Source organism: Passer montanus, unplaced genomic scaffold, assembly GCF_014805655.1.
Source record: "Passer montanus isolate IOZ18808 unplaced genomic scaffold, ASM1480565v1 scaffold28, whole genome shotgun sequence".
In the NCBI taxonomy this organism is placed as follows: domain Eukaryota; kingdom Metazoa; phylum Chordata; class Aves; order Passeriformes; family Passeridae; genus Passer; species Passer montanus.
In genome coordinates this window covers 2903850-2931114 of record NW_024367483.1, presented here as the reverse complement: position 1 = coordinate 2931114, position 27265 = coordinate 2903850, and the positions used below count along the sequence as shown (strand labels likewise).

The following is a 27265-nucleotide window of genomic DNA, read 5'->3' as shown; positions in this document are numbered from 1 at the left end:
TCTCTGCAGGCCTGGGAGGTGACACATCATGGTGCCTCGGGGTTCCTGTGGCATCAAAATCCTCCTGAGCCACGTTGCAATTGTTTTGCCCACCTTCAGTGTGCAAACAAACCCTGGCACCCATGGCCAGCTCCCCTCTCTGCTGGGGGATCTCGAGGTCTGTAGTGGGCTTCAGATCCTTCAGTATGAGGAAAAACTGAAGGAATTAGGTCTTTTCTTCCTGGAGAAGGCTCAGGGAGGAACCTCATCACAGTTTTCCAGAACCTAAGGGTGACTTCAATTTAGACAGAGGTTCTCTCTTCACAAGGAGCCACATGGAGAGGGTACAAGTTGGGTACAAGTTGTAGGAGGAGAGATTTCATCTTGATATAACAAATATGTTTTTTACAGTGAGAACAATCAATCACTGGAATGTCTCGCCAGGGATGTGGTGGAGCCTCATCACTGGAAGTTTTCAAGATGTGACTGGACAGGGTGCCAGAGAATCTCACCTACACTCTCTCTTTCCCATGAAAGGTTGAACCAGATGATCTTTCAAGGTCTCTTCCAGCCTGGGCTGTTCTGTGCTTCTGACACTGGTCCCATCTCCAGACCCCAGCTTCCCTCCAGGTCCTTGCCCCTCCTGACCCCTGTGCAGGTTCCCTCCTGGACACTTTTCCTGCTACTCAGGGACACTGCCTCCACCCATCCCTGCTGGCATTCCCTCCCCTGGCTCTGCCCTGACCAGAGAGCATATGCCCTTGACAGGAGAAGCATTATCTCTGCTTGCAGACCCCTTTTCTGCTTCTTTTCTTCTGCAGAAGAATTTGGTCCTTTGCTTCTCCTTTCACCTCCTCCTGAAAAAGCAGAGAATGAAAGGAGAGACAAACCTGCCACTTTGTTATCCCTAATCAGAAGGATGCAGGGAGTGGAAGAGGAGGTATTTAAGAATGCACCTGAAGGATTTTAGATATCCCACCCACATCCCCATTCAGCTCTTGGATCCAGAGTGTCATTTATCCCAATCTGTGCCTTTGCACTTGGCAGCAATCACCCTTTGCATGAGATCACACAACTCCTACACCCACAGCAGCACACAAATCACCAGTCCCAGGCCTGTCCCAAATAAATCACAGCTAATCTATTTATTGTAGAGGAAGGGGCACAAATCACTCATAGACCAAAGGGACCAGGGAAGTGTAAAACATGCTCAACATGGAAATACAGACTGCAGCTCCCAGGATTAGAGAGATGGTGGTGGTGGTTACCAAATGGATTTCCCATATCTGTGTGTACACATTCCCACTACCCAAAATGCCCTGCCTGAATTTGGAAACAGGTCTCCTCCAGCTCAGCAAGAAACATTTCTACACTGGAGCCTCTGACCTCTGTCATATCAACAAGGATATTGTTCTAGATGCTTCATCCCACACTATGGCATCTGCAAATGGGATGGAGACAAATGTCTGATCCAAACCTGAGCCAACTGCCTCAGTGGTTCAGAATGAATTTTTGGTCTTAATCCATTGGTAAAAGCTGGACAGTCCAGAGTGCCTTACCAGCCTGCTAACGAAGCAAGTGCACCAAGGAGAGAAATATGAATCCCATTTCTGTGCCAAAAGTGAATTCAATTTTGTAGAGAAACTGCATATTCAGTACAGCACATCCAGTGATCTCTCAGCTCCAGTCTGCTCTTTTCCTTCCCTAACAGGATTTTCCCAGCACTACTTACCTCATCAGCCTTTCATTGGGACTGAGCCAGGAATCCCAGACAATCTGTCCTGTTGCCTCCAAACAACTTTCTGTCTGTCACTAACAGGTCTGCAGCATCCATATGTCCTGCAGCCTTCAGTGCTAAAAACAGTCTTAATCTCCTTCCTCAACACCAGTTATCAAAATATCTGTGGCAGAAATAGATGCTAAATTTCAGATCATTAGCAGAAAACAGAACCAATTATGAAAAAATAGCCAAGAGTAAGAGATCTTGCACTGGATTAAAAATAGATTGGATTTATCCATTCTCATTGCTTCAAACGAGCACGCAGGCTGCAGGTTTTGCAAGTTCAAAGGGGAGATGTGCCTGCCTTGGGGGCCAGCAGAGCTGGTCTGTGTGGGGATGTACTCACCTGGCTCAGGTCTGAAGCACTGAGGAAGGTGTGTGCAGCTCCACAGTTTGTGTTGTGGGCCTGGGATGCCTGGCAGGGGCACCTGGGCAAGCCTAGATGGGGAGTGGGCAGGGCTGGCTTCTGCACTGGGTGCCCGTCTCTGCTGGGCATGTGGGGCCAGAGGTCTGAGGAGGCAGCAAAAAGGGAGAAAAGGTGCTTTTCCCATGCAAATCTGTTCAATATTTTGGCCTCTGACACAGGTCATGGCCTCCTCAGGGATTTGAAATCATCTGAGAAGAAAAGCTGTCCATTAGGCTCCCCTCAGTGGTTTTGCTGCAGGAATGTAATGTCCTTTGACAGCATCCTTTCCTCACACCTGGAAAAGCCTGAAGCTGAAAACCACCACCAAAGGAGAGGCATAACTTCTGCCACCACTGATGTACCCTTTGATGGTAGGCTTTGACTAAACAAAAAATCTGTCCCAAAGCAGGGAGGAGGAGGAGGAGGGGAGGATGCCAGCAAAGCAGGCGTGGCTCTCAGCGAGGAGGAGGAACAACTGAGTCTCTGGGAGATAAAGTGTGTCTTCCATCTCCCTGTCAGGGGAGATTTTGAGAAAGAATACTTTCCATCTGTAAGGGAACACTGAAGCTCAGTAGTGCTAGGGGACAGATTCAGCTGCTGCTGTTGCCCTGCTAAGGATTTGGGCTCCAGCACCAGGTCCACCACCTGTGACCACCCCAGGGAAGGCAAGAACGCCCTGCAGCCACAGCTGGCTTGGTGGGTGACAAGCAGGGGGAAATAGTTCATCTGGACCCAAGCAAGTCAAGAGCTTCCATGTTAAGATGGAACATTGACATGAACATTATATGAAGATGGATTGTTTGAATGCCTTGAAAGTTTATTTTGGCTGGGACAAGCACAAGGGCTCAGAGAAGGGAAAAAAATTAGATACCATTTCCATGAGGATTATTTGTTCTGGATCATCTCAACAGAGTCCCAAAGCACTATTAGCACTAGGCTTAAGTTCATTTTTTTGAGCTCTGTAGTGCTGGTGGGAAATGCTTGGAAGGGGGCTACAAATATATGCCTCCCCAAATAAAAAGCTGGAAGATGTGAAATAAAGAGGAAGATGTGAAATAAAGAGGGAATAAGAACATGGAAAGTTTGCATGAAGAAGAGTAGCTGCAGCTTGGCTATACAATAGCTTCATCTATTCCAAGTACAGTAAATGGAAATAAAACTCTGAGTCAAACCTTATTTGTCCTGCTAATTCAGCTACGAATAAAGTCACAACAGAGAGGGGAGGAAAAGATATACAAAACAGTCTTAAATAGCTTAAACTAAACCCAATCATTTAACAGAACACACTTACAATAAAAGCAATTAGCATGCAAAATATTAAGAACCTATCCTGCCTTTAAAATATCTACGGGCCACAAATAGAGGTGCACAAAAGACAGATTATGAGCAAATCTCAACCTCTTATACCATCACTTCTCAAATTAATTATCTGATAATCACCATGACATTCATTTACAGAATAAGTATCCCATTTAAAATTAAACCTGCACATAAATAGAAAAAAAAGGTTAATTAAGAAAACAATAAAGTACCCAACAATGTAAAAACTCTGCTGACTCCACTCCCCAGCAGTGGCAAGAGTCTGAAGGAACTTTGTGCTGAACTCTCAAATGGAGGCACTGGGGCCTACACTTCTGGCAGCAAAGCAACACATGCTGTCATAAAAAATAAACTGCAAGTTTGTCAGTGACAAGGAAGCACAAGAAAACCTGGATCCCACCTCAGTGCACCTTATCCTTATTTCTACCTCCATCAAATAAAGCACGTAAGCCTCCATGGAAATCACACACTTGCATCTTGAACTGAATAGGGATAAGCAAAGAACATGCTTAAATATTTTGCAGAATTAGATCCACAATCTTAATTCCATACTGCAGCAATTCATTCTCTGAAAAATCTGTTTCTATGGAAACTTATTTTGAATCCAGCAGAGAGATTTCTCCCTTTGATTCTCACTATTAGAGTCAGTCTTTTCTCTTGTCTCTTTCTCTAGAGATATTCTGAAAAAACAGATTTCCTATTTCTTTGCCTGTTTCACAGCAAACCACTATCTCTAAGTTCCCTCATTTGTTAAGCAGAAAAAATTCTCAACTATCTTATTGTGATAGTGTGAAGTCCTTGAATGCTGTAGAGAAAGAAAGGATAATGGATAATCTAAAAGCTTCATCTTGCCTAGTGGCCTACAGATTAACATGATTTACTGTACTGAATAGGGATTCTAATGCTTTTAAAAGAGTGTTTAGGAAAAAAACCCCAAAACTGTTTGCCAGCCCTCCCTGTGCCCTGGCTAGGTGTGATGTCCTTTGTGGGGGAGGAGGAACAGCCCTTCAAGGAAGGTGTGAATGCTCCCCAGGTGTACACAGCAGCAAAATTATGTTTTTGTCTTTATTTCCTGATAACTCACTCCTCTTTTTGCTGCCTTGGCTGCTCTGATCATCGTGCAGATGTTACATACACCTGGCCATTCTCATATGGAGGTTTTGCTTCTGAATGACAGTGGTCAGCTCAGAGCCAATCGTTCCATACGTGAAGCTAAGACTGGTTAATTTTTGCCACCATGTCTCACTTTACAGCCACCTACACAAAAGTCATCTCCTGTTTCACTACCCAGCCACTCAGTCTCATAGCACCCTGTGAATTTCATCAGAGCCAGCCCTTGCTGCTAATGCCTTGATTAACTTAATATTATCTTTCTTTGTTTAGCAATCATCCTCTTTTCCAGCCCATTTCTGCATTTGTTGAGCAGCACAGGTCTCATCGCTGGTGACCTCCCTTTTCTGTCAGAACCACTTACTTTCTTTTCTGCCTGGTATTTTTAACAAATAGCTTAGCCCTGCGAGGAGCTGCCAGCCTTGTCCTATCGTTACTTAGTTTCTGTAATAACCATGGACATTGTGGAGCCTCTTTTGGCTCCACACAGACTACAGCCATGAGATTTTTCCCATTCTCATGCTGACTCCTTCAAAGAGCCTAACAGATTTGTGAGCCTTTTTCAATAGCCAGACCATTTCTTTGCTTAGAGCAGAGGCCAATCCTCCCTGCAGGTCCCTCAGATTTCTCATGTCTGCCTGGTCAAGTGCAGCATCTTGCAGAGACATCCAAACCTCTGAATACCCACAGGAAGCATATAACAAACTCCAGGACCCACATATTACAAATCTCATCCCAGGACCCAAAAGCCTTGCGTTAGTCTTGCAGAGACATCCAAACCTCTGAATACCCACAGGAAGCATATAACAAACTCCAGGACTCACATAGAACAAACTCTCATCCCAGGATCCAAAAGCCTTGTGTTACTGAAGAGTATAATAAATATCCCTTCAGACATTCGTTCTTCAAGACAATTCAGATCTTTCCCCAAAAGAATCTCAAGAGGATGCCATTGTCCAGTATCAGCTACCAGGCTCCCAGGTCACTGCTTCTGGATTAACAATTCCATCCTCGGGAGCCTCTGGGTCTATCCCAGAATATCTTTGTCAGTTGTCTTGCTCAAGTTCAATTAAATGCCCAAGTGATAGCACAAACAACTAAGCTCCCATGCCTTTCCCTCACCTGAAGAATTTTGTCAGTTGTCTTGCTCAAGTTCAATTAAATGCCCAAGTGATAGCACAAAATGAGCAACACCTAAGTTCCCATGCCTTTGCCTCACCTGGAGAATGATGTAAATTGACTTTAATGCTCTGAGCCCAAAGAGCAGGATAACCTTGCATTGCCTGCACAGGATGTGTGCCTTAAAACGTGGGCGTGTGACACCAGGACAGCCTCCCAAGGACAGAAACCAGGGGACACTGTACCACACAGAGTTAGCCTGTGACATCCCCCCTATCCTTGCTCCCTGTCTCTTTAGACCTTCAGTAATTCCCCTCTGAATTGCCTGCCTCTCCTGACATTACCAGGCAGCAGCGTACGTCCCACTTCATTAAGCCTGTAAGCCACTGGCTGGATGGTATCTGACTCGCATCCGTTTGCAATTTAGAACGGGCATTTGCCTCAGATCAAAGCAGCAGCGGCAGCAGGAGCAGAAATTAGCATCTCGCAGCCTCCCTCTCCCTGGTTTCATTGCCACAGTGTGTCTCCCTCATTACCAGGGAAATGAAATGTCTTTACAGTTCAGGCTGCCTCTGCCTTTTAGTCCCGCGGCCACCGCGTGAGGCATTGCCGCCACGTTGAACATCGATTGGTCATGGCCCTGCTCTTTCAAATGGGACAGTGGACCTCTCCTCCCTATTAGCATCCCACGAGGGGGCTGGGAGGAGTCACAGCCCCTCCTGGTATGCCATGCTGCTTCCATCATTCACCCATTAATTCCCTCATGCTTAAAATGATGATAAAACCACCGTTCTCCCCCCAGCAGGTCAATTTTCACACTTAGTCGGCAGCCCTAGAAATGAATGTTCCTCTCACCCCTACAAGGAGTAGGTACAGCACAGGTACACTCATTAATCTTGTCAGTCCCACACCACCACAACCAGAATATTTTCTGGGGAGTGCAGCTGGCTAAAAGGACACTGAGCTGGTTCCTCCTGCCTGCTGTGGCAGCAAACTGAGCCAGATTCCACCCTGCCACCTCTCATCCATCCTTCACACCTCCAGCCTGACAGCTGTACTGCTTCTGCCCTGCAAGGCATTACTTCTGTCCTGCCCTGTGCAAATGCAACTACAACAATAATTACATAATGCCATATTATCCACTGGAAGAAAAGAGGGAGGAGCAGGTGACTTGAGAAGGACCAAAAAATCCAGCAGCAGGCAGATCCAGTGCAGCAGTTTCTCAATGGCTAGGGAAGGTTCAGATTTATGTGAGTGGTTCTGCTTTGTCTAAGTTGCCAAAGACCAAGGCCAAAGGATACACAAAACAAGCAGGAGCTGCAGGAACCAGTTGGAATGCCAAATAGCATCAAGTGAGGCCATAGCACATAACAGAAGAAAACTGAATGTCAGATTTCAAAACTGTCTCAGAGTTAACAGGAAGTAATGAAGAGATGCTGCTTGAGAGGGGGCATCCCAGGAAAACTCCAGGTCATTTGTTTGGAATAATTTATCAGAAGTTTGGCAACCTTCCTCAGCAGCCTTGCCCTGGCAGTCCAGGACAGCACGATGCTCTTGTGTCCTCTACTCCAGGGCAGCAGGGCAGGCCAGGAAACCCTAAGCCATCAGCCACAAACTGTCTCCTTGCTTGAAAACCACTTCCCTCCACTCCTGCACAGCAATCAGCTCATCATCCACCCTCTCTCTTGCCAAAAAAGGTCCTCAGTTCAGGTGAATCACTGGTATGATCCTTTGTCCCCCTGCATGTTGGATAAATCACTGAGCACGGGCTTTTCCCTGCCCAAAGGCAAGGTATCATAAGAGCATTTTAGGAAGGACACACAATGCAGGGGTTATATTCCTACCCATCCCACCCTCACATCATCCATCCAAGCTGCAGGAGTGTGCTGCTTTCCCCTTGCCTTACAGTTTCCATACCTTCCTCTGAAAACCTTCCACACAGCACAACACAACACTTGTGTTTTTATAGCTCCATGCAACCACTTCCCGAAGGACACACAATGCAGGGGTTATATTCCTACCCATCCCACCCTCACATCATCCATCCAAGCTGCAGGAGTGTGCTGCTTTCCCCTTGCCTTACAGTTTCCATACCTTCCTCTGAAAACTTTCCACACACAGCACAGCACTTCTGTTTTCATAGCTCCATGCAACCACTTCCGAGTGGATCAATTCCTCATGGACCAAGCCCTGCATTGCTCTGTAACCCTTTCAAACTGCTTTAATGCCTGTGAAAGGACCCTGGATCTCCCTTCCACGTGCTACCCTCACACAGGACATTCATTCCCTGGGCAAGGCACATGGCAGGACAGGGTGCAGCACGGGCACTGCTGTGCTGCTGCACTGTTTTCTCCCCTTCAGGTAGGGAATGTAACAGCTAAATATATATTTTATCAGCTGTTCTAATTTATATCACAAGCTGAATTTGGACAAAAGGTGTTGATGAGGGTGGGTGAAGGTGGTCAAGAGCCTCAGCAGCAAAATTGATATCCTCCCCCTGTCCCACCAAGCACACACACCCTTCTCATGCATTTACCACAAGTGACAGAACTGTTCTCTTTAAAAACAGGACAGTTTTGGAGCTTTTGCTGTGATAAGTTACAACCCTAAGTTCACTCATGGAAAAAAATACATCTTAAACATTTAGCCGAAAGGTTTGGCAGTGACCCAGCAAAGTCAGAAGAAAAAATAGGGACAAAAGCCCACCACTGCAAAAACGCACATTCTCCTTGCAGACCCTTTCATCAAGGCCCTAGGCACACTTACAAACTTAAATTAAAACCTCTACACCTGCATGAATAGAAAGCTGCTACTTATGGGGCTCTGGTTAACTGAGCAAAAATGGCACAGGATAACAAAGTGCTCTGTTGATGAAGAAACCTCCCTGACTCTGCCCACCTTTTTCTCCCAGTCCACCAGACACAAAAATCTCGTGTCACAGCAGTCTGCAGCTTTTTGTGTGCAGATCAGACGGCAGGAAAGATGTCTCCACAGACCTGCCATGGGCTCCTGAGGTGGCTGAGTGAGGGGGAAGCACAGTTCTGGGGGGTGCACCAAACCCAGGTCATTCAGAGGGCTCACACAGCTTTTGGAGATTGACCCACAGATGTGACTGCTAAAGTAGGGTAGGGGCTGTCCCCAGCACTCAGGTAATGAGTAGCAAGCTAAATTATTCAGATTTTTGACTAGAAAGATGGTCTTCAGGAGGTTCATCCTAAGGCACATAAAGAATGGGCTGTCAAGCCATCTATTAGTACTTTGCTGTGGTAATATCTGAGGCAGTGAGACACCAAGTGAGGCGAATAAGGCAAAATTATATTTAAAAATAAGTGGAACATGAGTACCATCTTTTTAACTATAATCCCTAGGGAGATACAGGGACAAAGTACATAAAAGTACAAAAAACAATGCAAGAAAAAAAACCAACCCACTACTATTTGTTTGTTTTGAACAAAACCAAAGCAGACCTATGTATCTCCCTTGCAATAAGACTGAAAACCTGGTGGGAAGGGATAAGCAGCAGGCATCATATATTCTTGACTTTACCAAGGTTGGTGGAGTAGGCTCCCAAGGTATTCTTGGGCAAACTAAGGAAACAATCCAAATGAAAACCTGGATAAACAGCACAAAATTTGCAGATAAGCTATGTGCACAGATTTATTGTTAACAGTGGATAGAGAAAAGCAGTTCTGTCTTTCCTTTCCCGTGCCCTTACACATCTGCACCTCCTTTCCATATCCCCTAAACACAAACCAGACACCAGGTGGCCAGCTCACACTGCAGCCTTCCCTTGGTGGCCTCCTCTTCTCCTTCATCCACCTACCACTCTCCATGAAACCTGTAGGAGTTTAATATCCCGGGAGCATTCTGCTTCTCTGTCAAAAAGACAGAAACTGGCCCATGAGTTAAAGCTTTACCGAGACAGAGCTAAGACAGACAGCAGGATCTTCCACAAACTGGTGCAGAAAGCTGTTCAACACCCCCACGAAAATGGGGCCCCTGTTAGATAGGAACAGCCTGAACACAGAGTGGAGACACAGCTTGCTAGACAGCAAATCTGCAGGAGAGGAGCCTGATGGTCATGAGCCAAGCACAAACAGCAGCGCACCATCACACACAAAGAGGAAATCAAACATCCTACTGGGATGTGTAAATGGGACATAACCCACAAGGCAGGGGGGAAACCTCTGCAGAGAGCCCCACATGCAGCTCTGAGCACTCACGCTGTGGGAGAGGCAGCTGGGGTCAGGGCAGCAAAGGGAAAAGCTGCACGGGGTCCAGAAAACATCCTGCAGGGAAAGACCGCACAAGCTGGAACCAGCCAGCACAGACAGAGGTGGCTGAACAGGGAAACGGGAGCAGATGTGTGCAAAAACTGCATTTTCAAGGGACTGAAGCACCTGCAAGTTCTTCAGGATAAAGTCAGGCAGTTTCCCTACCTGCAAAGTGAAAGAACAGATCATCTAGAGGGGCTGTGGTGTCTCCAAATCTCCCTGTGGTCACAGGAAGCAGGTCTGGAAGTGTCTGCTGTGGTTTCTATAGAGCTACTTTGGTCTGAGGACAGTGCTCACAGTGTTGCCCTGATACCTGACCCTACAACTCCCTGGGACCACATCCCATTTTGCACAATTAGGGGTGGAATATCCCTTGGCTTATCAGGACTGGATAGAAATCTGCTTTCTTCTGTGCATCAGCCAGACACTCTTCAGGTAGCAGCGCTCCTCAGCCTTGAAAAGGTGAACCTGAGCTGGATTCCAGGGTATGGAGAAGCTGCCCCACAAGCACACACATGACTTTTTTTATTACATGGGACAGCCTGGATGTGTCTAATACCAGGTCCCAGCTGTGCAGCTCCCTGACCCACAGACAGCCCAGGTACCGGGGGCTGGATGCTATCTTCTCCTACAGCAGAAGCAAAGGAAGGAGACGGAACTTTGTAGGCTCATCTCCAAGATGGTTTGATGCCCACATCTTCCTTCTGGGATCCAAGACTCCATGCCAGTCCTTTACTGGGTCAACAGGATTTGGTTTTTTGTGGATGGCTGCAATTCCTCTGCTCTGGACTTTCTTCAGGCCCAGCCAGCCCTGCTCAGTCCTCATGTTCCTGTGACAGCTTTTGTGATGAAGACCCATTTCATTTTGGAGAGGTGATGCTCTTTGGGCACTGGCACTCTCAGGATGTGAAAACAGAGGTGTCCAAGAGCTTCCCCAGCAAAGAGTAGGCAAAGGCAAGGGCAATGACTTCAATAGGACACCACTAGTCCCCTTCCAGTTCTACCACTGGTTTTTAGCCTGGATACCACATAGATTTTGTCAAGACACCTAAAATTAGTAGAAATGTGGTACTTTTTGTGTCACAGTGCAGAAAGAGCTGGTTTTTTCCCTTATTCCTGCAGAGAAATAACACCACTTCCATCCACAGTGGGAGATGCAAGGACCTCCAAATGTACCACAACAACCAGAGCAGGAAATGGGCAAGTACCTAACCTAAAAGACAGAAACACTCGTTATGAAAACCCTATTTGCTCAGTTATTCCAAAGCTGCTTCAATCCACCAAAAGCAAACCCACAATTTCAATGATTTATTGCAAGAGCTACCACAAAACAATAAAAAACCCCTCTGCAAGTACTCAGTCCTCCTCAGCTGTGCAGCTCTGCTCCTCCAAGTTACATCTGCCTCCATAGACCACCTAAGTTTTCTTGGCCTCTTCATTCCCTTCCAGTTCCATCATCCACCCTGTGATGTTGCTTTTCTTGCTTTTCCTGAATTTGCAGCACCAGCAGAAGACAGCAAGGGCCAGCAGAAGGATGAGAACCAGTGGTAAGTATAAGATGAAGTTCAGCAGTGGTGGGGATGAGCAGATCCTAGACAAAACAGTTGACTCTGAAGGAAAATAGAAAGAAAAAGTGAGACCCCAAGCTAGTCTGAGTTTCTCTCTCCTACTGTTATCTCTAAGTGCTATTTTCTTAACACTTTTCCCTCAATCTTCAAGAGCTACCTATTTTTAAGAATTCATACAGGCTACCTGAGGAGAAGAGGGGGACAAACCAGGTAATTTGCTTCAATTTCTTGCCTGGGGAGGTCAGATAAGGCCCTGGCTTGTTCACCTGAAACATCTCAACAGAAACAGCCCAGTTCTTCTGCTAACCCATTCCAGACTGGGCTCAGTAAGGAAAAGCAACATACCCTACCTGACACCAGTGACAGTGGGATGAGGTAAAAGTCTGTCAGAGGCTGCACCACTGAGCAAGATGGGATAAGAGGAAAGCTAAGGAAACCAGATCAAGAGGTCCCTGTCCCTCCAGACATCTTCCCCTTCTTGTTACTGCTGATCTGCTATCATATTTCATCCTTACTGAGCTGCAGGCAGCTGTGAGCACCATCCTCATCCCTGGCAGCTCCTGCAGAGCAGCTCCCCAGCCGAGGTGGAGGCTGCTGGGTACTTCAAAGATAACCTGCATCACTGGAGGAACACATATGTACACACATGGCCACCCCTCAAAAAAAAAAAAGAGAGGGAGAAAGAAAAAACACCCAGCTAATCTTTTGCCTTTTGTGAAAACCATGAAAACCACTTGGCAAAAACACTTATTCAAAAATTGGAGGAGAATTTACTACCAGTTACTGAGCAATTTTAGCAATGCTTTTTCCACCAGTAATGGGTAACAAGAGATAGAGGGAGCTGATGAAGGAGAAATCTTGCGTGCTAGAGAGCTGTGATGGATAACAGCAGCAACACAACAGCAGGGGGGATGAAGTGCTGTCAGGCCCTCTCTGTGCAATTAAACCCAGATTAGCCCTGCTGTAGGTGCAAAGTCATGAGAGCAGGCCCCGTGCCTGGCTGTGGGAGCAGCAGGCAGAGGGGAGGGCTCTGCAGGGTCACTCTTTCCATGCTGGTCAGCTCTGGGAATTGCTGCAGAAGCTGTAACTTGTGTAGGCACCCAGGCTGGCTTCAGGCGTGGCAGCTCCAGAGCTGAAGGCGAGTACGAGTGCAAGATCCTCTCAGCTGGGTGCATCATGATTGATTTCACAGTTTATATCTTTTCCTACACATGGGTCATCTGAGCCTCCTATTTTCCCAAAGCAGCAACAACTCCTGCCTATTACCTTCCTAAAAACATTGTGTGCACCTGACTGAAACCTTTGCTTTTATCTACTTAAACTTCTGCGTGCAGAATCCAGTCCTACCTTTGCACCCAGCATGTAGGAGTGTAGGAGAGTGACCCCTAATGACAGAGTGGCAAAGCTAGCCTTTGTCCCCCAAAAAAGGAAAGAAGCCCAAAAGTTTCTCCCAACGATCAGGTGAAAAGCCACCTTATAGGACCCCAGAGGCTTCACTAAAACCTTGAGGTCACCTAATTGGATAGAAGCCAAAAAGTCCCGCCTGGCCCATCAAGTAGAAAAGAAGAAAACAAAAGAGCCACGAGGTTTTGTGAAGGTGTTTGTACCAGGGGCAGACCTCTGTACCTGGCTCGGATTTTCTGTTTGTTATTTTGCCTTTTATTAAACCTTTTTGTTTCTAACACTGCAGCAGAAGCCATCCTGCTCATTCTTGGCCTCCAAAGGTAATAGCCAAGCTATTCTTGGGTGTATTAGGTTCCCTTTTGAAGGCTCATAAAACCCTGGCCCGACAAAATAGAACCTAATACCAGCATGCACCCCCACTCACCCCAAAGCAAACAGAGGCTGTTTTTAGAGACCTCAGTCTGGACAGAGAAATCACGCCAAGAATTTTCCCCCCAAAACGCTTAGGTTCTGGGGGGAAAGGCTGTGGGCACGCAGGGCGACCAGCCCCTGGCACCCAGCAGCCTTACCTGGCGGGATGGTGGCGAGCTGGGTGTACCCCGAGCACGCCAAGGCTCGCACAGCCCAGTCCTTGCCCTCGCCCAGCCACTGCCACTCCTGCAGCTGGCAGTAATAGGCCCCAGCATCTCCGCTCTCCACGCTGCTCAGCGTCAGGCTGAAGTCTCCGGCGGAGGGGCGGCGGAGGAGCAGCCTGGCTGCCAGGCGCCCCTCGGGGTACTCCACGGTGCCGTCGTGCCGCAGGGCCAGCAGGGCGCTGCCGCGGCCGCTGCCCGTCACGCGGAACCAGGTGGCCGCGAGGTGCGAGCCGGGCGCGAGGGTGGCCTGCAGCCGGCAGGGCAGCGTGGCCTGCTCGCCCTCCCGCGCCGAGATGCTGCGGTTGGTTTTCTCCATCGGCAGCTCGCGCTCTGCGGGGGGAAGAGTGCAAGCTGAAAGAGGTGTTGTGGTGGCGTACAGCTGTAAAAACACTTCTGCCTGCACCCGCAGGCTGACAGGAGCCTTCTGGAGGAAAGTGTGAGGGATTGGAATGGCCTCCCATGGGCCCCTTGCTCCTGTGACTCATTCTCCCTGGGTTGTTGTGTCCCCACCTTCCCCATCATCTCTGCCCCCTGTGCAGTAATACTTCCTAGCCCCTCCAAATAAGTGATAAAGGCATCTTTTGGACCAAAAGCTATTTAGGAAGCTGGAATTCACTGATGCACTTTATTTAGGGCTGGAGTGAGGCTGAGAGAGGGAAGAACTGAGTCAGGGAGACCCACCATGCACCCCAGAGTGCAGTGATTAAGGTGAGAGCAGCTGAACCTCCAGCCTTGTTCCTCAGCAGCAAAGTGCTGCAGGGTAAGGAAAACCAAGTGTTTTCCTTCAGGATGCTCACAAGCACCAGGTAAGGGCAGCTTTCTGTTCACAGCGTTGCACAACCACCCAAGTGCACCAGGTGTTGGAGGGAAAAGAAAAAGGCCACAATTCACTTTGTTATGAAGCATCTGACTACGTCTGCCTGTAGCAAAAATAGCAGCTCAGTTGGCTTGGGAGGATGTGGTAAATCTTCCTAATTCCCTATTTCCCTTTGAGAGACACTGACAACTCCTGCATCCCTAAGCCTCTGATCCAGCACAGGAGCTGCTGCTTTTCCTAAGCCCTGCCAGCTTAGGAGAGGCCTGGCAGGAGCCTGTCATAAATTGATCCAACCTCCTCCAGCAGCACCTATACAAGGGATCACACCTGCTCACCTGGGAGCTTGAACTTCAGCGTGGTCCTTCCTGATGTTCCCTCTCCGAGCTTGTACCAGCCATCCACCAGCCAGAGCCATTCCTCCACCACACAGTAGTAGCTGCCCCGGTCCCCCAGGTTTGCAGACAGAATCTGCAGCTGGAAGATGTTGCTGGACACCCTCTGGCTCAGGAAGCGGGACTTTTGTGCAGGAGAGCTGAATTCAGACCCGTATTCCAGTATGCTGCTGTAGTCGGCCCTGACGATTTGCAGGGGTTTTGTGTCTGCCAGAGGAGGCAGGAGGTACCAGGTAACAGCAAACTGTGAATTATTCTGGGCAAACACAATCCTGCACTCAATGGCTGTGTTACCACCGGCAATTTCCACGGAGCTGTCTTTCGTAGCAACCTGAAACTTGCTTTCTAAAATGGAGAAACAAAACAGTCATGCCAGATGCAGCTGCCTCTACAAGGATACTGACAAGGAGAGAAGAGAGAAAAGAGGAAGAGGAGTAAGGAAGAGGGTGCACAGAGGACAAAGGCTCATTAGGGGATGCTGGAGCAGAGGGTGGAGGGAGGAGGGAAAGAGGAAATCCACACACCCTTGTTGAAACAACAGCAGGGAATCACAGCTGGGTGTTACTGGGCAGGAGAGCAGCAGAGGAGGTGCCTTGGAGACCATGGAGCAGGAATGGGGATGGAGGTTGCCATTGTGCTGGAGCTGGGAGGAAAAGCCTCTGTCTGAAGCAAATGTGTCTGTCTGCCACTGCTCCCATCAGCAGGCTCACACATATGTGACAAACCAGCCCACAGCTTTGGAGACTGTGAACAAGTGTCTTTTATCACAGAGAGACTACAGAGCCTCTGTGGGTTTCACTAGCAGTTGCCATCACAGGTGTTTGCTGTGGTTATCAATCCAAAACCACAACAGTCCTGCACACCCTGTGTGATCACACCCAGGGATTGTTCAGTGCTGTGCAGCTGAGGAGAGCAGAGGGATGGTGCTGCCTGCAGCTCTGCCCTCGGCAGAGGGAAATTACAGGTGTTTGCTGTGGTTATCAATCCAAAACCACAACAACAGTCCTGCACACCCTGTGTGATCACACCCAGGGATTGTTCAGTGCTGTGCAGCTGAGGAGAGCAGAGGGATGGTGCTGCCTGCAGCTCTGCCCTTGGCAGAGGGAAATTCTGATCCTGATGTGTCTGTGCCACTCCTGCTGTGAGGGAACCTCTTCCCACCTCTTGCTGGAACCTCTCCTCCAGCAGTGAAAAGGCTGCAAATCCATATCTTTAAAGATCCTCGTGCATTTCCTCTCCACCCTCCCCTCCATGCTCAGCAGTCAGGGGAAGGAATACACATAGGTATTACCCTCAGGTAGGGAGAAATTACTCAGCAGGAAACACCATCAGGGTTTTAAGGGACTGTAGGCTGTTTCCATTCTTATTACTTTCCTTGCATATGAGCTGAGCAGCAGGACACCCTCTGCCACAGAGTCTGGGGACAACTGAGCTCCCTTAAGGCTCAGCCCCTGGGCGCTGGTCTGGGTACAGGCAGCAGAGGACACACTGAGATGGTCCCTCAGAATGTCTCCACCATCTGTATTTCTGTGACAGGTGAACTGGAAAAAGTAAGACACTTAATCCTGAACTTCATCTGCTCAGCACCAAGGATACCACTTGGCCAGTCAGTGAAGTGCCAGGGGATGAGGGGGCAGGCAGGGTCTTGCTTGAGTATGGCCTAGCCTGACACCCGCTGGGGCAGAGAATGCTCCAGAGAAGGAAAAGCTACTAGATCTCAGAGACGAGGCACAGGAACCACTGCCTTGAGTGCTTGATTTTGATGAGGAAAATTGCTGTTACACTCTTGGAGATCACCTCAAGAGGAAGCAGAGCGCTTGCTGCAAAGCCCCTTTGTTTCATTTCAGGTCTTCTCTCTCTCTACTGCCAACAATCATTCACCAAAAGGGCAGAGGAGCTGCCTGCCTCTTCCTGTCTCACATAAAGCCATGGTGCTGTTTTCCCTTTCATTTTCAATTTAATTAGCCAAGCTGAGCACCTCACTGCCCATCTCCCTATGAGCCCTGCCTGCTGACTCTTGGCTTGCTCCTGGCCCAGGAGCAGTGGAACAGGCAGAAGGACACAGCCCATGTGGGCTTGCTGGCCTGAGGGACACCAGGTGAAAGAGCCCACTCCAGAGCAGGGGAAGCAGCTGCACTGAGAGGCTCATGGAGCACTAATTATGAGATCCCACCTCAAATACTTGAAATGGAAAAGAGCTGTCCTCCTTCCCTGTTATAATCTTTCATGGATGTCCCTCCCATGTGAAGATGGTCTGCAGACCACAGCAACATGTAAACTGCTAAAGCACCGACTGACATCAAGTAGTAAACAAAGTGCTGAAGCAAAAAGTCAAGAACTCCAGAATCTCTGCAGGCTCCAACTATATGGTCTTATATGAGGAGAAGCAGGCTGGTGATTTTCATGATTTGCAGCTTAATTTTCTGCAGCTTCCCCTCAACCCTATTGCTGCCAGAGCTGGCTTCCTCCCCAGACTTCCCTACCTTCCCAAATATCCTTCACTGGCTCATGCTGTCTTTCCTAGAGAGGTGGCACTAGAGCCAGCAGGAACTTCCCACTGTGCATCACCCTCTCCCAGTTCCCACCGTCTTTTACCGTGTTGCAGTCTCCAGCAGCAGCTGCAACACATTTGGAGCCAAATGTTGTAGTTTCATGCTGCTACCATTTTCTCTGTGTAGATGCTCTGCAATTACACCTGCTCATCTTAATGCCATCTACACTAGAGATGTACACCCAAAGATGCTGATTATTGTCACCCCTGGCCTCCCTGCCACCCTGCCCCAGCTGGTTGTGGCTCCAGTGTTCAACAGAGCATCCCAGCAGTCAGCTCCACAGGGGTGAGGAACCACTAAGAGTGGAACTGGAGAGAGCACCAGAGAAACGAGCCCAGACAGGGTAGGAAATGTATTAGCTTGCGCCACAGCAAACCCATCAGTTAAAATACATGAAAAATGCATAATTTCAGTTCACTGGGTTGTGATTCTGAAAATCCAATGATTTTAGAGGAAGGAAGAACACTTAATGCATGGGGAAAAAAAAAAAAAGAACAAGAGCAAGAACTCTCTTTTGCTGGCAGAACAGACACGAGGGCAAAAAACCAAACCAGCCCATATTGTCACGCTTGCCTCCAGAGGCTGAGAGGCTTTGGCCAGGACAAACCCCGCAGTTCCTGCAGCAGCCCCAGCTGTGAGCAGGGCACCGTGCTGCTGCCGGGGGTGGCAGGAAGCAGGCTGGCCTGGGGGGCTGGGGTCTGCTTGCACCATCTCTCTTCCATAAGAGGATGAAGCTCCCGGCGGGATGCTGGCAGGAGGGATGGCAGCGCAGACCCTGCCTGCAGGGCTGGCCATAAAAGGGAAGCCTGGGCAGGGCTCGGCTGCTCAGCCCAGCTGTGCCCTGCAGGAGATACCTCCCCACGGAGTTCCTGAGGCTCAGTGCTGGCTCCCAGCCCGGCAGGGAGGCCTGCTGCTTTCCCAGCATACGTTCAATATTCTGGTCAGGGAGCACAGACATATCCCAGCATCAGCTTCAGGGGTTGGTCTCTCTCCACTGCCCCCCAGAAGCCCACACCATGGGGTGTACCTCACACCCCAAACATTCAGCTGGGCTTCTTGGGGGGGCACTGCTTCTTTCCAGAAACCAGGCTTAAAATCCTAGTGGCAAGGCTGATCCCTATATGCTTGGTGTAATCTGCAAACAAATAGATACTCCCACTTGCCAACACCAAATTTGCCTCCAAGGTTTTGCCAGGTGCTGAGGAAGCACCAGAACAGGCAGCACCATCTCCTGCAGCCCTGGGAGGAGACCCTGCTGGGGACACCCCAGACACCAGTGGCCCTGGTTGCCCCTGGCCGCATTTGATGGATTCAAAGTTGCAGGAGAGACCTCTGCTGAAGGTTCTGCTTACCTGGCAGCACCACTTTTATTCCCACGACATTGGAGCTGGCGCTGGCTGCTGGCTCCCCCAGGGGCTGGATGTTCCTCCTCCAGACCTTCACCTCACACTGGTATGTCCCCTCATTGGCAGGCAAGGTGCTGTGGATGTGCAGCCTGAAGGAGGTGTCAGTCTTTGCCAGCTGGGCTTGCCCCTGGAAGTGCGGCTGTGCTGTCCCCCAGACCACAGTGCCATTGGGAAGGGCCTGGACCAGCTGGTGTAGGGGACCCGAGGGTGGGCTGGGCTGGAAAAGCCACTGCACAGACAGTGGCACCTCCTCCAGGGTGTAGCCGGCCTCCACTTGGCAGAAGAGTTCAAAACTCTGCCCGTAAGTGACGGTGGCAATTCGGCTTCTCAGCATGGCGCGCAGACCAAGACCTGCCCAGGAGGAGAGAGCCCTTGGTGTGGGGACACAAATCCTGTGACAGTGCCACTCTCCACTTAGTTGCACTGTGCTCTGCCAAACCCATGCAGCCCCTGGCCCTCTCCTACCTGTCACTTTCCCACCCCCAATTTCCCAGAAAACCCTGAGTACCCTCTTTTCCAAGGTCCCCAGACCCACACCAGAGGAGCCAGGGATTCTCTGCTGATGGTGCTGTCCTGTTTGCTGCTTCCCTCCACCCTCCACAAAAGCTTAACAATTCCTGTGGCCTCACTGGTGCTCTCGGCACCCAGACCAGCAACAAGAAAGGAAAATCACCCTAAATCACAGCCAAAAGCTGCCCCTCCATAAAGGAACCCAAGAAGGAAGGACATGGTTGCTGTACACCCTGGAGATGAGTTTCTCTGCTCTCAGAGAGGAGGGCAGAAGACACAATCAGAGGCCAGCACCAGGGGTGTATCTCTGATAAATACCACCACTACTCAGCAAGTAGCTTTGTGGAACTTAATTACTGCAAGTAATTATACTGCTAGAATAGATATTTTGTATTCTAGCTTAAGGAGACAGGCCTGCTGAGCAAGATACTGCTCTTCAGGTCTCAGAGCATTTTAGCTGTTGTCTCCCACTGGTCTCTCCCAAAACACACCAAGGAGGAATGGGGAAACTGAAGCACTGCAGGACCAAGTGCTCACCCCTGGGTTACCCTGCAGTAGCAGCAGAGCTCAGAGCACGGCAGGCCCACATCCCACTTCTCCAGCAGTGCCTCCAACCCAGAAGCAGGGTGAACTCACCCATGGAGCTGACCGTCACTGCTGCCTCCCCCTTCCCTGTCCAGTTCCGGCCTTGGCCCCACTGCGTCGCTTCACACCGGTACTGCCCGCCGTCCTCCTCGCCCAGCGTGCTGGGGATCACCAGGGTGAAGGTGCCAGGGCTCTCCTTGTGCAGGCGGAGGCTGCCCCGAGCCCTCCCATCCTGGTAGGCGCTGCCCAGGCTCAGGGCGCCGTCGCGCTCCACGGCGGCCACCAGCACCCTGCGCCCCGGGTGCTGCGGTGGCAGGTGCCACCAGCGCAGGGACACGGGGCCCGTGGCTCCCTGCACCTCACAGTGCAGGACCAGGGCGTCTCCCGCTGTCACCTGGGGAGTGCTGGTGGACACAGACAGGTGCATGTGGCTCTCTGCAAACGACAGTGACCGCGTTGGGATGCTGCGCTCCTTAGGAAAAGCCAGAGGTACTGTAGCGTTAAATGGAAAGGCTAGATAAATCTTGGTGTTGGAAAAGGAAAGGAGTTGGGGAATTGCCTGAAATTTTCAACCAGCCTTTTCCTATAAATTTGGAGAAAGGTTTGTGGTTGCAGTTTTTTGTTTTGTTGTTGTGTTTTGGCTTCTTTTTTATTTATTTAATATCTTTCTGTTTTATGTCTTTCTTGGGACACGGATACAGTTAAGAAACAGAGTCCCAGCAGGCAGCTCCTGCTACTAATGTTATCAGAATAACACTGTTCCTCCTGCTAATGTTGTCAGAATAACCATTATCTAGCTATGACAAGGAAACCAAGAGCCTCCTACACACTTTTCTTAGAGTAGTTTCTCACAAATCATCCATCCAAAACAGTGAGAGTACCCTGATGGAAATGGCAATGATCCCCCTCCCCAGACGCACCTGTTCTGCTGGGTTTTCCTGTGATTTTCAGGAGTAGCAGCAGATGCTGCTCACAGTTTTCAGTACCAAAGACACAGGAGGACCCAGACTCCTCAGAATTCTACCTATTTGCCCCAAAACTTACTGTCAAAAGACTGGACTAAAGGTTTTCGCTTTGTTGACAGCTACTGTGTCTGTCATGCTAATATGAGCTAAAGCAAGTGCTTTTCCCATTATCTATCAAAAACTACGGCACATTTGCACTCTTGCTGCCCTTGTCAAGATGAGGCCAGACCTAAAGCATTTCCCAGTCAAGGATCCTGCAGACTTTACCCAGAAGAGCAGCTGTTAGGATTTACTAACCTATTGGCTTCACGTCGACCTGGATGCGTGATGACACAACGGTCTGGATGCTGTGCAAGTCTCCAGGAGTCTTCATTTCCGACACAGAGCACTGGTATGTACCCTGGTCCTCCAGCCCCACCTCAGAGATGGTGAGGACATAAACTGTGTTGCTTGGCTTGAATGCTCGGAGCTGCCCCAGCCTGGCTCTCTCCTCGTATTCTTCCTCCCAAATCAATACCCCATGGGGGTCAATCCCGACCACTTCCATGTCATTGAAGAGCCAGATCACTTTGAAGTTGCTGCTCTTTGGGGCTTCCACCACGCAGCTGAGCTGCAAGGTGTCCCCTTCAGAAAGGGAGGGTTCAGCAGCAGTGATGTCCACGGAGAGGTCTCTGCCTGTGGGCAACCAAAAACAAGGAGGGTGGTGGGTGGCCCTGCCCATGCTTCCCTCCTGCCTGGCAGCACCAGTGGCCTTGCAGAGGGCAACAGGAGGGAATTCTCTGTTAAAACACGGGGTTTTTTCATAAGAAAAGTGATCAGGATGAAAACTTTGGCCCTGGGGAGAGGGTTGCCAGCTCTGGCCAGTAAGCAGCAGTGCAGGTGGAGGAAGAGCCAGAGCCCTGGGGAGCTGAGCTCCCCCATTAAGAGCAGATAAACCAAACAGAGCACAGCTTTCACTGGGACAGCCTTTGGCCACAGCCTCCCCCTGCTCAGCTCAGGCATCCAAACTGAGGGCTGCCCTAACTCAGAGGCATCAGCTGCTCTGCCTCACCTCCTGGAGCTGTTTTACCTCATGGAACACCTATCCTGTAAGCCAAAAAGGGGCACAAAGGGGTTTTATAATTTATCAGGGTTTTATTTATTTAGTGGTGGTTTTAACTCTGCTTGTGGTAGAAAAAGGTGCACGAGGGGCTGGCATTCAAGTGGCTTGTCTGAATCTACTGTGGCTGTTCCTGCATGCTGAAACCCCCAGTGGCTACTGTGGGTTGTGGGCAAGAGATGCTCTCCAAGCTGGAGAGGATTTGGCTTAAGTTCCTACAGAAAGCAGAAATGTCAAGACTTGTCCCAGCACAGGGAGGTAGGAAGGAAGAAAGAGAAGATGAATCCTGCTCCCCATACCAATTAGCAGGAGCTGCTGAGCAAAGAAGGCAGTGACAGGGGGAACCCAAAGTCATCTTCCCCTTGGCAGACCCTCTTGGGCAGTCAGTCAGCTGTGTCTGAGGTAGGGACCCCATCTCTGGGTCCTATGGTACCATTCACCTTCCTCACTGGGCATTCAACACCCCTGGCTCCTGGCATCAGCCTGGCTGGACATTGGCTGCAAGAAGACCCACTGGGTATCCCAAAACCCAGAGCCATGACCCCACAAAGCACTGGCTTGGCCAAAAACCTGGAGGAATGACTGAGCCCTCATTCCCTGGCTCACACCACTGTGTCCCTGGGTCACTGTGGTGTCCCCTGAGTCTCAAAACAAGGGAAAGGTTACATGCTGTAGTTTGGAAGTAAAACAGAGCAGCTCCCAGACCACAACTGGAAGGGCTCAAATAATTTACCAAAAGCGCAGTACCCTGTGAATTTAAACACTAGTTCATAAACAGTTTGTGAACAGGAATCCCAGCTGCTGCAGATATGTTTGGCATTCCTAAATATTTGCTGCAGAGTTTATAGAAACCACTGGAGCAGCTACCCATGGCCAGAGTGGTCGATGGCTCTCAGAGTGACAGGGTGCTCAGCCCTGGGTTCCCCCTGGGTGCTGGAGGAGGAAACCAGCCCTGAAAATTTGATGGAGGGCTTGCACACCCACTGCTGTCCCACCATGGCAATACCAGGAGCACCAACGCTGCCACCATAATGTCCTCTCACCACCATCACCTCCCTTCTACCTTTAACAGTTACCACAGGACAAATATCAAACTCTGACAAGGTTTCTAAACAATCCCATGGCACTGATACCTGAATCATCACACTACCAGTCATGACAAGCCCTCCTCAAGAAAAGGATGCACAGAAGCGCACTGACTGCCATTGCAGGCTTGGAAAGCCTTTGCTGCAAACACTGCAAAATGAGGGGAATAAAGCTTAGCCAGTCAGACAAAAAGTGACAAAGTGACAAGAGACTTCCCTCCCCCTCCTCCTGATACCTTGCTCCCCTGAGCCATGTAGGGAGTGCTCAGTTCTCACCCGTCTGTTTCTTTGGTTTCCTGCTCTGACTCACCACCCTCCCACGAGACATCAGTTCCCCTCACTGCCCCAGCTCTGCAGCCTCCTCCATCCACCCTGAGGTATGGGGACAGGGTACACCACCCCCACAGGCAGGGTTTCAGTGGGAGACTTGCTTCAATATTACTGCACCCTATGGTAAAGGACACCAACTAGCCACAACCTTGTCTTGGCAGCTTTGAGCTGAAGCTGACTGGTGAGAGAGATTCTCCCTTCCCCTGGGCACAGCTACTCACACGCATCTGGGGGAAGAGCAGGGTGAGGGATGGCAGCCAGCAAAGGCTTGTGGCAGGAGGGATGGCAGACAGGGTGCTCAGAGGAAAGGCTAATAAACAGCAGCCCCACTTGCTCTGGAAACGAGCGGGCTGGTGGCACCCCCAAGGACCAAGCCGTCCCCAAGGAGAGCTGTGCAGCACACACAGGCCATCCCTGTGTCACTCCGTGCCTGTGCTGAGGCACAGTGACGAGCAGCCAACTGGGTTGCACTTTTTTAAGGCCACAAGAGCCTCAAGGCAGTGTAACAACCCTGTTTTCCACACTCTGGAGTTTAGTACTGCCAAGGATCTGGGCTGCTGTGGGCCACGCTCGTGCCCTCTGCTAACACCTCGCAGGGTCTGAGGCTGTGGGCTTGCTGCTGGCATCAGGGATTCGGCTGCATGAACAGCCAAAGCACCAGCAGCTCCTGAGCCAGGGCTGCCATGGCCCTGAGCCCAGCCCAGCCCAGCCCCTCCGTGCCCAGCAGACCCACCAGTGTGTCCCTGGGCTGCAGCAGAGGCAGGTGAAGGGACACTGAAATCTGCTGCTGTAGAGCTTGGAATGCACGGGGGAGCTGGAGCCAACACGTGAGTTTGCATAAGCCTTACCCCGGCTCAAAACTGCCAGCTGAGTCCTCTGTGTCTGGTTGCAGGAGATGTCCTTCCATGTCCCATCAGGATCCTCAATCCACTCGGCTGCCTCACAATACAGCTGCCCCTGGTCAGATTGCTTCACTCCCCTGATGATGAGCTTGTACGTGGTGTTCCCAACCTTGTTCAGCTGCACATCCCCCTCCAGAAACCTCTGCTCATAAGAGGGCCCTGGCTTCAGGATGAAGTCCTTGGAGAGGGTGAGAATCTCCTTGGCACGGTGCTCTCCTGCTCCCTGGAGCAGGTACCAGCCAACTGAGAGATGGGTGTGCTGGGCAGTGGACTTGGACACCTCACAGGTCAGCTCCACCACATCCCCTTCCATGCGACTGAGGGTCTGGGGTGCCATGGAAGCCGAGAGTGTGTCTGGAATCACTGAGCATGGGGAGAAACACAGAATCATACAATATCCTGAGTTGAAAGGGACCCACAAGAATCACTGAGTCCAGCTCCTGGCCTTGCATAGGACAACTCCCAAGAATCTGCAACCAGGGCCTAGGGGATCTGACAGGACAGGAGAAAAATCGTTTGTATCTGACTGACAAGGCTTCCATCACCTTGTGTTGAGGTGTGAAGTGACTAAAACCTCAGCAAACAAGAAAAACAGTGAATCTCTTTACAGTGCCCTCTTCAAACTACAGTCAGTATTAATCAGGCAACCCCAAGGAGATTAGAATCCATCCCTTCACTGTCCCAAATGTAGACAGGTGCAACACCAAGATAAAGGAGAAAACAGGGCTGAACACCAAGTGGAAGCACCATGTAGACTCAGTGGGCTCACAGCTGGGCCTTTCCCTCTGTATCTCCACCCCACTGCCTTCCCTCCCCAGTGGTCTGCAGGATCTGCTACCTCCCTCCATCTGTGGGTACCCCACTTGGGTCAATTCCCACACCCACAGAGCCTGGAAACTCCTGCAGTGCTCAGCTGCAACATGCTGTGTCTGTGTCAAGAGCTGAGTCAGGCCACGGGAGAGCAGAGGCTTCCTTTCCTCTCCTCGCTCTGACAAGAGAACATGCATGGGGACATCTGGACATACCCCAGCCCCACTCATCACCCTTTTCCCCAGCCATCCCTCTGACAGCTGAGACCTCCCCATGGGGACAGCAGAGACGGGGGGCAGGCCTCTCCTTCAGGACCCACCTGTGAGGTGGGTCTTGGCGCTGTAGCTGCCGAAGTACCTCTCGTCGGTGTTGGGCGTGTGGCACTCGTACTGGCCGGCGTCGCGCTCCTGCAGCTCGGTGATGTGCAGCAGCACGGCGTCCCCCTGCAGCCGCTCCACGAAGATGCCGCGGCCGCGCACGCGCTGCGTGTAGATGGCGTAGGGGAACGAGGGGTCCACGGTGCTGACGATCTGCACCTCCCGCTCGGGGGCCGAGGGCAGGTAGATGGACCACTGGAAGTTCTGCTCCGCCGGGCCCTGGTAGCCGCTCACCTTGCACCACAGGGTGACGTGGGACCCCCTCACGCGGTAGAGGGGGCCCTGCTGGACAGTCACCAGCCGCTGGCCAGTGGTCAGACCTGTCAGCACACACGGTGTTTGCAGGGCTGCAGTTACCAGAACAAGCCCTGCGACAACAGAGCCCTGAACTTTCTTGTCTCCTGCCACACTGGGGGTCACACAACAGGGACCAGAGCATCGTGGCCAGAGGGCGGCCAAGCACGTTCTTTCCTGAAGAGCCTCTCTCAGGCAGCGTTGCAGGGGAAGCAGCAACCAGGCTGAGATCACTGGAGGAAGCTTGTGGTGTGTTAAAATGAAGAGGGCCAAGCTCTCAGAGGGCAGGGGTGCAGAGCTGATCACTGCCAGAGCAGGAGATGCAACGCAGAGGCTGAGGGATACGGGACAGCAGAGGTTGGCAGCAGGGTGGCTGCTGCAGAGATGCTCCGTAGGCAGAAATGGAGGAGAGCACAGGAGAGGCGGTCAGCAAGAACTCTGAAGGCAGGAGGCACAAGGAAGCATCAAGAGCTCCCTCCATTTCTGCTTGCAGAGGGTCTGGGATTGCCACCCACAGACTCTCCCCTTCCACAGAGCTCCCAGCAGTGACATTCACTCTGACTTCAGCATGCACACCAAGCAGAATGCCCACAGGACATGGGACCTGAGTCAAAAAACAACTGTGGTGGCAAGGGAAGAGAGCTGGTGACAGGGCTGCCTAGAAAACCTTCAGAAATTCCCTCCCAATGGGAGAGGGAGGGAGGTAACAGCCTCCACACTGCAATCAGCCACTCAACAGAGATGTGTGTGTCCCCTCACTGAAACCCTCTAAGGGTTTGGGCTCTCATTTTGGAGTGAAAACACAGAGCAAAAGGAGCACATGCTGATGCACCTCTTCCCATGGCAACTGAGCCAGAGCAGCGCTGGCTGAGCCCCCCATGCCCTGCTTTCCCCACAACACTTCCAAGAAAGCTCCGGCCACTGGGCAGGGCACTCACCCAGGAGGAGGAGGAAGAGGAAGGCAGCTGCCAGGCACTGTGCCAGCCCCATGGGAATCCTCTGTGCTTGGATCCTCTCCCAGAGGGGTGGTGGTGGGTTCTCACGGGCAACAGCCACGCCGCTCTTTAGAAAGAGGCTGGGAGGAAACTGTCTGTCAGTGGTGGTTTCCTCTGCTTAGAATGGCAGGGAGAAGTTACGGAGCGGGGTGCATCAGCAAAGTAACACCCTCTGGGAGGTGACAGCCTGCACCCTGTCCCCAGGCCACCTGGGCAAGTGTGGCGATGCCCAAAGCCCCTTCTGCCACTGTGCCCATGCCAGATGCCCACCTGTGGGCACCCGCTGGCTGTGGCTTTGCTGTCCAACAGAACTCACAGCTAAACCTCTGTCTCACTCCTTCCCCTTTATTGCATGGACTAGCTTGCTCCCTGCTGACAGCAAGGAGGGGATGGGGCTGGATTCCAGGGAGGGATGGAAGCAGATTTCTAGGGATGAAGGTTCCTCCAGCTATTTATTTCCCATGGCTGCAGACAGGCATGATGCCTTAGGGTAGAGGCTAGGGTGGCAGAGTGCTCCTTGAAGATGGCTGATCAAGCTCTCCCCACTCCAG

At 50.7% G+C, this 27265-nt stretch overlaps 1 protein-coding gene across 1 annotated transcript; it reads right to left on the bottom strand.

The window, feature by feature from the left end:
* Positions 1-11269: 11269 nt before the first annotated feature.
* CD101 (CD101 molecule) lies at positions 11270-26766 on the bottom strand. The gene is made up of 9 exons (XM_039713158.1): positions 26658-26766; positions 25368-25745; positions 24185-24601; positions 21120-21497; positions 19909-20292; positions 18709-19113; positions 14748-15149; positions 13530-13925; positions 11270-11598 (listed from the first exon to the last, which is right to left on the bottom strand). The coding sequence occupies exons 1-9, from the start codon at positions 26707-26709 to the stop codon at positions 11405-11407; spliced, it is 3006 nt and encodes a 1001-aa protein (XP_039569092.1). The 5' UTR covers positions 26710-26766; the 3' UTR covers positions 11270-11404.
* Positions 26767-27265: the final 499 nt, after the last annotated feature.

Coding starts and splice junctions, on each gene's coding strand:
- CD101 (XM_039713158.1), bottom strand. CDS start 26,709: ATGGGGCTGGCACAGTGCCTGGCAGCTGCCTTCCTCTTCCTCCTCCTC. Junction 25,746..26,657: donor CCTCTTCCTCCTCCTCCTGG/GTGAGTGCCCTG, acceptor GTGTGCTGACAG/GTCTGACCACTGGCCAGCGG. Junction 21,498..24,184: donor GCTGGCAGTTTTGAGCCGGG/GTAAGGCTTATG, acceptor GGTTGCCCACAG/GCAGAGACCTCTCCGTGGAC.